We start from the raw sequence: 10,881 nt of genomic DNA, 5'->3' as shown, positions 1-10,881 counted from the left end.
ACTAAAGTCTTACAGGCTAGATACAGGATTCACTGAATCCTGGGCTAGATACTTAAAAGCTAATTAAACCTACAAAATACAAACAAAAAAACACATAAGCATGTCACCCAACACGTGCAGCCACCATCACCGCTCCAGTCATCGGCGGAGGCGCAGAAAACCGGCATGATCACACCGACATGCCCATGTAAAAAAACCCTATGTGGATAGTTAATTTACTCGTAACCTTGGACAGAGGAACGACCGACGGACTTCTTTTTTATTTCCGTGGTCTATATTTGCAGCAAATTAAAAGAAAAAAAAAACAGTGAAAGTTTATTTATAAAGTTGGTTAGGCACAATTGTGCGTAGGCGAGACAACTTACCTTTCAGCGTAACATAGAAAGGGTGCCCAAGGCGACATAGGTTGAGCTCATGCTAGGTAGCTTAGGTAGAAGTCATAATAGGGATATTGTCCCATAACACATGCCGATTGTGGTGTCTCTGTATAGGAGAAAAAGCGTGCTAAGTTCGGCCGGGCCGAATCTTATATACCCTCCACCATGGAGCGCATTTGTCAGTACTTTTCCCGGCATCTCTTCTTAGGCAAAAAATGATATAAGAAAAGATTTGCTCTGCTATAAGAGCGATATCAAGATATGATCCGGTTTAGACCACAATTAAATTATATGTTGGGGCCTCAAAAAGTAAAATATATGGGAGCTGTATCGGGCTATAGACCGATTCTGACCCTAATAAACACGTATGTTGATGGTCATGAGAGGATCCGTCGTACAAAATTTCAGGCAAATCGGATAAGAATTGCGACCTCTAGAGTCTCAAGAAGTCAAAATCCCAGATCAGCTTATATGACAGCTATATCAGGTTATGAACCGATTTGAACCATACTTGGCACAGTTGTTGGATATCATAATAAAACACGTCGTGCCAAAATTCATTCAAATCGGATAAGAATTGCGCTCTCTAGAGGCCCAAGAAGTCAAGAACCAAGATCGGTTTTTATGGCAGCTACATCAGGTTATGGACCGATGTGAACCATACTTGGCACAGTTACTGGATATCATAGCAAAACACGTCGTGCAAAATTTCATCCCAATCGGATAAGAATTGCGCACTCTAGAGGCTCAAGAAGTCAAGACCCAATATCGGTTTATATGGCAGCTATATCAGGTTATAGACTGATGTGAACCATACTTGGCACAGTTATTGGATATCATAACAAAACATGTCGTGCAAAATTTCATTCCAATCGGATAAGAATTGCGCACTCTAGAGACTCAAGAAGTCAAGACTCAAGATCGGTTTATATGGCAGCTATATCAGGTTATGGACCGATGTGAACCATACTTGGCACAGTTATTGGATATCATAGCAAAACACGTCGTGCAAAATTTCATCCCAATCGGATAAGAATTGCGCACTCTAGAGGCTCAAGAAGTCAAGATCCCAGATCGGTTTATATGGCAGCTATATCAGGTTATGAACCGATTTGAACCTTATTTGACACAGTTGTTGAAAGTAAGAATAAAATACGTCATGCAAAATTTCATCCCAATCGGATAAGAATTGCACACTCTAGAGCCTCAAGAAGTCAAGACCCAAGATCGGTTTATATGGCAGCTATATCAGGTTATAGACTGATGTGAACCATACTTGGCACAGTTATTGGATATCATAACAAAACATGTCGTGCAAAATTTCATTCCAATCGGATAAGAATTGCGCACTCTAGAGACTCAAGAAGTCAAGACTCAAGATCGGTTTATATGGCAGCTATATCAGGTTATGGACCGATGTGAACCATACTTGGCACAGTTATTGGATATCATAGCAAAACACGTCGTGCAAAATTTCATCCCAATCGGATAAGAATTGCGCACTCTAGAGGCTCAAGAAGTCAAGATCCCAGATCGGTTTATATGGCAGCTATATCAGGTTATGAACCGATTTGAACCTTATTTGACACAGTTGTTGAAAGTAAGAATAAAATACGTCATGCAAAATTTCATCCCAATCGGATAAGAATTGCGCACTCTAGAGGCTCAAGAAGTCAAGACCCAAGATCGGTTTATATGGCAGCTATATCAAAACATGGACCAATATGGCCCATTTACAATACCAACCGACCTACACTAATAAGAAGTATTTGTGCAAAATTTCAAACGGCTAGCTTTACTCCTTCGGAAGTTAGCGTGCTTTCGACAGACAGACGGACGGACAGACGGACGGACATGGCTACATCGACATAAAATGTCGCGACGATCAAGAATATATATACTTTATGGGGTCTCAGACGAATATTTCGAGTAGTTACAAACAGAATGACGAAATTAGTACACCCCCCATCCTATGGTGGAGGGTATAAAAATGAAAAAAGTAGCACATATACAAATATGGTCACAAAAAAAAGGAAAAGAAAATTATACATATATATACTAATCGACGGACATATACTGACGGACGGATCAATAGGGTCTAGCTACAGCTGCTGATGGGGAGCCATCGTCTACTGAGCCCGAATATCCCTCTTTTAGGAAGAAGAAGAAGCAGATCCATAACCAATTGTTTTGGGTTCTCCTTTTTTTAAGCATACCATTGTTTTACTTGATTTGAATTCCCTAATTGTTGTTCCCTTGAGTTTTAAATTCGAATTGTTCTTTTATTTGGAATCCATTAGCTTTCTTTGACTTTCATTGCTTTTGCTGTCAATTTCAAAATCTGATTTCTTTTATATTTGACTCTGTTCTGATGCTCAAGAAATAAATACTTTCGTTTATAACGTGTGAAGAAAAGAAAAGATAACGATGTTGGCTTATGCTAATTCAGAAAGGAGGTAGGGAGCATGTAAGATGTAAGTAAACCGATGTTGGGATGCCTAGCGCATGAAGTAGGTATAATGGTGAAGCCCGATCGTGGTTTCTGTGGGAGGGCCAGACGCTTGGCATGTCAGCCGCCAAGCCACGTATAGTCCGGTGCAGTGTAGGTTATTTGTCCATTCGTTTCGTGAGTAAACCTTTTTCTCTCTTGTATGGACTTATTTCGGCGTCAAACTTTTTCCATATTCATTTAAGCCCGGTATGATATTCTTTTGGTATAGTTTTAAGAATTTCCATGGCAAGAACCACCCCCATCCGGCGAGCGATAGCCGCGCAAAATGCCAACATACCGGCCAAGCCAAAAGGGATAGTTCTAAGCTCTATCTAATCCCCGATTGTGGTGTCGCTTGCTGCCTTGCCGGTATGTTGGCGTCGGTATGTTGGCGGGGGGTGGTTCTTGCAACCAACGACAACGTTCATACCATACACAAAAAATCATACCGGACTTCGAGTAAATAAACAAAAAAGGTAGGCCGAAACAAGTTCATACAAAAGAAAACGAAAAAAAAAGATGACAGAAAGAGAGGAAGGAGTACCGGAAAAGAAGGGCACTCACGATTTAACATACACGGCACTGACACGCTGCTTGGCTGGTGTTCTGCCAAGCTTCTAGCCCTCCCTAAGAGTCTCTCCTTAATTCTCCCAAAAGCCACGCAGGACATCCCGTATTTGCTACCTTTACTAAGCTTTTCTAAATGTTACCAACCACCTTTCTAAATTAGCCTAAGCCAACAGCATGTATAGAATTCCTTTCAATAAACGTTATAAAAGTTTTATGGCAATAAAAATCCAGTTACAAAAATATTAGGAAAATTTAACATTAAAAAAAAAAACAAAAGAAAATCAAGCATCGAAATAAATTCAGACGAAAAATCCAATATACTGAAGTTGCCTCTCTCTTATTCTTCCAGGCCAGAACTAGGGCTAGGGCTTATCAGAAGGTGACAGTAGATAATGATGGACCCTCCGCTGAACTGTCCGTCCGTACGTGTATGTCTGTTTGTAGGTAAGCATGTGTATATTTCTCTTTTTTTCTTTCTCTTGATTGTTGTATCTATATTTGTATTATTTTCTTAATGTTTTTACAGGTTTCTTTTTCAATTTGCAGATTTCTTTTATCTTTTCTTTTATTGTCGTATAATCAATCATATTTCTTTTTAACTATGTCAATTTTTTTCGAAGACAGCACAATCGGCTTGCGTTAATGGGGGCAAAAATTAATTCATTAGCTTGTAGATATCTAACTTTTTGGCATGATTTTATAGATATTTGAGTTGTTATATGTTGGTGAGGGTAACGCTGGTGTTACCAATATTTGAATCAACTGTCAACAATTCGGAGAAATGGAGAAATTTCCCCAGCCAACAACGTCATTTTGTTTATTTATTTTTTGTTGTAATTTATAATCATCTCATTGGTATAAATAAGCCTGTTAGCCCTTTATTAGCCTCTTTTGTCGCCATAGTAAAAAAAATAAGTGAGTCAAGTGCTTTGTATAAAGTTTAAATTTTCATAATTTTATTGTGTTAAATTCATTTTAAAATGTTTATTATTACCTGTTTTTCTTTCAATTTAATATTTGCTTAAAGAGAATAAACAACCCCTATGTTAACAACATCAACAACGTGAACATCAACGGCATTGTTAACAACAACGATCACTCATTAACCATCAAATAAAATCTTTTAATTTGCCAAACGGAATTTAAGCCTTGTGTTTTTATTTGGAATCTGCCGGTTGTGGGTGAAGTTTATTCTGGATCGGTGACAAAGGAACATCTTTATTCTTTATTTATTCATTTGTTTGTGAAATCGTCGAAAGTGTTACGTCTTTGCTGTTTTTATGTCCGACAATCAGACGAAGAAAAGAACCAGTGGCCGAAACACCCAAGGAATTCCTCCAGCCCGTTTTGATTCTGAGATATACGATATGTCGCTTACCCATTCGCCGAAAGCAAAAACGCCGTCTCACAACCCTCAAAACGAACCCTTAAATGCCGCTTCGACCAGTACACCTCCAGCCAACCTCAATAATGTTAATTCTTCTTCTTCTTCACAGCATCAAAAGACACCAGTCAACTCGCAAGCCTCAGTTCCAAAACCTGCAAATGAAATTATTGAGTTGAAGAAACACGTAAATGCACAAATGCAGCAAATGCAACGTCAAATGCAGGCAATCCAGACAGAGATTCTTGCTTCGACACAACAAATGCAAAATACCGCTAAACAAATGCAAGAACAATTCGCCAATTTACAATCACTGTCTGCAATGCCTTCTTTGATATCACTATTACAGCAAACACAAAGCCAAACACCACAGCTGCACGTAAGTCATAACCCACCATCTTCACATTTGCCAACAAGTGAGACGCAAGAGCCATTAAATTCACCAGACCGCACATCGTATCACCAACCGCCACCAGGATCATCCATAACCTCAGATATGTCTGTCCACAGTTCACACTCACAAAATTCATTACATTTGCCTCAGAAGAAAATTTATCCATTACCTACTTTTACAGGCCTTCCCGAAGAATGGCAGACATTTTACGAATCATTTGAAAGCACAACCACTGAATTTGGATACTCCAACTTACACAACATAATGCGCCTGAGAGATTCTTTAAAGGGCCGAGCAAAGGAATCTGTAGAATCCCTCTTAGGTAATTCAAGCAAGGTCGCCGCCATTTTGGAACTGCTGCAAGAAACATTTGGCCGACCGGAACAGTTGATCAGGAGCCAAATTGAAAAAGTAAGGTCGGTGTCACCAATAGCCAATGACAATCTTGAGGCACTCGTCAATTACGCCAACAAAATATGCAACATGGCCACATTTCTAAAGAACGCCAAAGGTGAGCACCATTTAACAAATCCTTCGCTTCTAAGTGAATTAGTGTCCAAGCTGTCAACCAATCGCCAAATGCAGTGGGCAGAAAAATGTCTGCAGCTTCAGGAACCAGCCACTATCGTTGATTTTGCAAATAGGCTTTCTACACTACGCCGCCTAGCCAATATGGTCAACGACACATTGCCAATTGCAAGCACATCTGCTAATCGCCGCCATGTACCAACAACTACTTCACAAACATCCACCCGAAAATTTGCCTGCGTTGGAGTTTCTTCTGGTCATCAATGTCCAGTTTGTAATGGTGAGTGCAAAGGCATTAAAAATTGTCCAACTTTTTTACAGATGTCACTGGATGATCGTTGGAGCAAAGTGAAGCAAATTAAAACATGCTTCAGTTGCTTAAAGAGAGGACATCAAGTAAAAAACTGCCACCAAAAAGGACGTTGTGGGGTAAATGGCTGCCAAAAACCACATCACTCACTATTGCACAAAACTTTTCCGGCATTGGAGTCTTCATCAGCCGTTTTGTCACAACCCAACATGAATACCGACGCAATAACACAACAAACCGAATCGCAATTAGACGCAAGAAGAAATTGCCATGCAACATGCCACACCGAAAACGTATTGTTCCAAATTCTGCCCATAACAATATACGGTAAGCAAAAACAACTCACGATCTACGCGTTTGTTGACGACGGAGCAAATGTATCAATGCTGCACACAGACATTGCAAACGAGCTAAATATACATGGCGAAAGAGATTTTTTGGAACTTCAGTGGCTAAATAATCACCGCACTTCACAAAACACCGAAAAAATTAATATTACGATTAGTGGAATTGGCCACTACAAAGATAAATATACAATTTCCAATATTTATTTATCAGCTGATCTGTCATTGCCAGTGCAGAGTTGCCACATGGCTCATTTTTTAAAATCCCAGGAATGTGAAAAAATCTCAAAATTTCCCGTGCATGATTATTCTAACGTGCGACCAATGATGATATTGAGCCTGCAACACTCATTTTTGACCGTTCCCTTAGAAGTTCCACGTCTTATAAGTGAATTTGGGCCTATCGTTACAATAACAAGATTGGGAGCTATTTTATATGGACCGATACCAGGTGATAAAAATAACACTAATAAACATGTTTTGCATTTTCGTAGGTGTTCAAAAACTGAAAATAATCTACTCGAAGATATGAACAACATGATGCGTGGTTATTTTGATGTAGAAACATTGGGCATCAAAGTTTATACAAAACCACTGATTTCAAAGAAGAACGAAAGGGCGATGCAGTTATTGAACAAGGCTACAAAGTGGGTAAATGGCAGATACGAATGTCCTCTTTTATGGAAGGAGAATGTACCACTAATACCGGAGTCATACGACATGGCACTAAGACGTTTATATAGCATCGAGCAAAAAATGGCTAAAAATCGTGAGTATGGAATCGAATACAAAGCAAAAATCGATGATTATATTAAGAAAGGATACTGTCGGAAACTTACAACTGAAGAAAAAGAAGCCAAATATGATCGTGTTTTTTATATTCCACATTTTGGTGTGAAAAATCCCAACAAAAAAGGTATTCGTCTTGTATTTGATGCCGCCGCTGAAATTAATGAATTTTCTTTGAACAAGGCCCTAATATCAGGCCCAGACCTAAATAATCCACTAATTAGCATTCTTTTTAAATTAAGAGAAGGCCCAATCGCAGTATGCGGAGATATAAAGGAAATGTTTCATCAAATTGGTGTAACGAAAATGGACCAAAACTGCCAAAGATTTTTATGGAGGAATGGAGATGTGAATTCGCCAGTGGACATATATGTCATGGAGCTTCTGATATTCGGTGCCACTTGTTCCCCCACAATTGCCCAATTTGTGAAAAATTTAAATGCCAAAAAATTTTTGGATACACTCCCTAGAGCCGTTCGTGGTATCACAGATCGTCATTATGTGGATGACTATGTCCACTGTTTTCAGTCCGAAGAAGATGCAGTCAAAATATTAAAAGAAGTCATCAAAATTCACAAAGTTGCGGGATTCCACTTACATGGCATAAAATCCAACTCGAAAAAAGTGCTTGATGAGTGTGGTAACCCCGATGGCGATAAAGGTAGTAGTGGCAACACCTTTTGTTATGATGGAGTAGAACGAATACTCGGTATTCGATGGGTACCCGCAACAGATGTCTTTTGTTTTGATTTAAAACTAAATAAAGTGGACGGACGAATATTACGTGGTAAAAAAATTCCAACCAAACGAGAGATGTTGTGTTTAAATATGTCGATCTACGACCCGTTTGGTTTTGTGAGTGACTTTATGGTGACGTCGAAAATTATAATGCAAAGTGTGTGGAAGTCTGGTATACAATGGGATGAAGAGCTCCCTAAAGAAATATATGGCCGCTGGAAGTTTTGGTTAGCCCAATTGCCAAATATTGTGAAATTCAATGTGCCAAGGTATTATAATCCAACATACCATAATAATGATGTCGAACTTCACATATTTACTGACGCTAGTGAGGATGCAATGGCTGCGGTGGGTTATTGGCGTGTGGTAAGTAGTGATATCAAAGTAATTTTTGTGATGGGCAAGACAAGTTGTGCCCCAACTAGATTCCACACAACACCCAAGTTGGAATTACAGGCCGCCGTCATGGGAATACGGCTTAAAGAATTAATTATGAAAAACCATGAAAATTCGATTAAAAATATTGTTTTTTGGACAGATTCTACAACGGTGCTGCAGTGGATCAGGTCCGACCACAGGATGTACAAACAATACGTGGCAAATCGAGTGGCGGAAATTTTAGAAAGCAGTCAGGTGGAACAATGGAGGTGGTGTCCAGGTCCAAATAATCCCGCAGATGAGGCAACAAGGGCAAATCTAACCAAAGAATATAACCCGAACGGAAGATGGAAAAATGGCCCAAATTTTTTAAATGGAGTGGCCGAATGAAACAAAAACAAATTCAGGTGCTGATCGAGGTAAAGTGGAACTTCGTTCAAAGTATAGAGTGCTGGTGGCAAGGCAAGTACATTCAGTTATACCTGATATTAATCGTTTTTCGAAATATAGCAGATTAAAAAGGACTATGGCGTGGGTGTTTCGGTACATGCATAATTTGAGGTGTAAATTAAAACAAAGTGCTGGTAGATCTGGAGAGCTGTCAGTTGATGAGGAAGAAGAAGCAGAGAAGTATCTCTGTAAGCAAGTACAACAAGAGATGTTTGGAGACGATTAACCGATCTTGCTACAAGACAAAGGTTGTCAGAAAAGAGCGAACTCAAATCATTAAATCCGTTCATGGACACCGGTGGTCTGTTACGTGTTTCCGGAAGAATTGATAATGCCACTTTCTTGTCTCTCGATGCCAGAAGGCCGATAATTCTACCAAAAAATCACCTGTTTACCAGCCTTTTAGTGGAATCCTACCACGTTCGTTTTTGCCACATCAATGTTGCCACAGTTATGAGCGAAGTTCGACAAAGATTTTTGGGTGCCATCTCTTCGTCAGCTTTTGAATAAAATCAAGCTCAGATGTCCTATGTGCAAAGTTAGTCGAGCTAAGCCTACACAACCGCAAATGGCTCCATTACCTGTGGATCGTAGTACCCCATATGTGCGACCTTTTTCATATACCGGCCTTGATTATTTTGGCCCTGTCAATGTTACCATTCGCCGTCGTAAAGAAAAGAGATGGGTAGCCCTATTTACCTGTTTAACCATCCGAGCCGTCCATCTTGAAATCTCCACCGATCTGTCTAGCGATGCCTGTCTGCTTTGTATACGGAATTTCATCAACCGAAGGGGCGTTCCAGTGATGATTCGAAGCGACAATGGGACAAATTTTGTTGGCATCGCCAAAGAGATCCAAGGTACGTCTAATTTTCTCGATATTAATGATTCGTTTCGTTCAAGTATGACGGCTCTTGGCATTAAATGGGTCTACAATACACCAAACAACCCTAGTGAAGGCGGCGTTTGGGAACGCTTAGTCCAGTCGGTGAAGAAGGCCTTGTATGCGATGTTGAAGGAACATGCGCCGAAATTGGAAACCCTTCAAGCTCTGCTCATAGAGGCGGAGAATATGGTGAATGCGAGGCCTTTAACTCATATTCCTGATTCTCCTGATGATTCGGAGCCATTGACACCCAATCATTTCATTCTTGGATGTCCCAACTCAACTCATACACCAGCACCTTTTGAGCCAAGGCTAATGTGCTTAAGAAAACAATGGCGAGTGTTGCAGAACATGAAAAATGGCTTGTGGAATCAGTAGGTGCGTGAGTATCTGCCAGATTTGACCCGACGCACAAAATGGTGTCCGCCTTCTCAGCCAATGAAAGTGGGATGCCTAGTCTTCTTGTGTGATGGTGAGCTGTCGAGAAGTCAATGGAAGAGAGGTCGAGTCATCCAATTGTTCCATGGCAAAGATGGTGTGGCAAGATCAGCTGAGGTCCGTACTAGTGCTGGTGTATATCGTCGTCCTGTTTCGAGATTAGCTGTCCTTGACGTTGAAGCGCATGATGGTGAAGCCTCCCCCTCTGGGTCAGTTCACGGGGGTGGGGATGTTGGTGAGGGTAACCCTGGTGTTACCAATATTTGAATCAACTGTCAACAATTCGGAGAAATGGAGAAATTTTCCCAGCCAACAACGTCATTTTGTTTATTTATTTTTTGTTGTAATTTATAATCATCTCATTGGTATAAATAAGCCTGTTAGCCCTTTATTAGCAACGATCACTCATTAACCATCAAATAAAATCTTTTAATTTGCCAAACGGAATTTAAGCCTTGTGTTTTTATTTGGAATCTGCCGGTTGTGGGTGAAGTTTATTCTGGATCGGTGACAAAGGAACATTATACTTCAGGTTTTTCTTCTTCCTGTTTTTTAATTAAGTTTTTTTTTCTTCTTTAGCTTGTAATACTAGTTTATTTATCCTTTTAATTATTTTGTAAGCTTTATATTTTCACTTTAGCTTGTAAGGTATTATGTTATTTATCTTTTAAGTTCACGTTTAGATTTTTAAGCTCGTGTACAAGCTATTATCACACTCTAGGTTATTAGTGGCATTATTTACACATCCATTAGTGGTACAAAATATAATTTAAACGAGTCCTTTCCCGGGATCTCTTCTTAGGC

General features: G+C 39.7%; 1 protein-coding gene and 1 long non-coding RNA gene across 6 annotated transcripts; one reads left to right on the top strand and one right to left on the bottom strand.

The window, feature by feature from the left end:
• Window positions 1-4,559: 4,559 nt before the first annotated feature.
• LOC131994308 (uncharacterized) lies at window positions 4,560-5,255 on the bottom strand. The gene is made up of 2 exons (XR_009396618.1): window positions 5,170-5,255; window positions 4,560-4,977 (listed from the first exon to the last, which is right to left on the bottom strand). It is a non-coding gene; the product is annotated as an uncharacterized LOC131994308 (long non-coding RNA).
• LOC131994307 (uncharacterized) lies at window positions 4,719-10,524 on the top strand. 5 transcript variants are annotated; one of them, XR_009396613.1, is made up of 3 exons: window positions 4,719-8,291; window positions 8,464-8,722; window positions 8,817-10,524. XR_009396613.1 is itself a non-coding variant. In XM_059361056.1 (2 exons), exons 1-2 carry the CDS (start codon window positions 4,719-4,721, stop codon window positions 8,591-8,593), a joined length of 3,606 nt encoding a protein of 1,201 aa, XP_059217039.1. In that variant the 3' UTR covers window positions 8,594-10,524. The 5 variants fall into 5 exon arrangements, 3 of the variants coding, with proteins under 3 accessions (XP_059217039.1, XP_059217038.1, XP_059217040.1); XR_009396612.1 differs by having other exon boundaries at window positions 8,814-10,524; XM_059361056.1 differs by having other exon boundaries at window positions 4,719-8,194; window positions 8,464-10,524.
• The last annotated feature ends 357 nt before the right edge of the window (window positions 10,525-10,881 follow it).

Source organism: Stomoxys calcitrans, chromosome 1 (genome assembly GCF_963082655.1).
Source record: "Stomoxys calcitrans chromosome 1, idStoCalc2.1, whole genome shotgun sequence".
NCBI classification, from domain to species: domain Eukaryota; kingdom Metazoa; phylum Arthropoda; class Insecta; order Diptera; family Muscidae; genus Stomoxys; species Stomoxys calcitrans.
The sequence above is the reverse complement of the archived record's forward strand: the minus strand, read 5'-3'. Positions and strand labels throughout refer to the sequence as shown.

Coding starts and splice junctions, on each gene's coding strand:
- LOC131994307 (XM_059361055.1), top strand. CDS start 4,719: ATGTCCGACAATCAGACGAAGAAAAGAACCAGTGGCCGAAACACCCAA. Junction 8,292..8,463: donor CGGTGGGTTATTGGCGTGTG/GTAAGTAGTGAT, acceptor TTTTTTGGACAG/ATTCTACAACGGTGCTGCAG.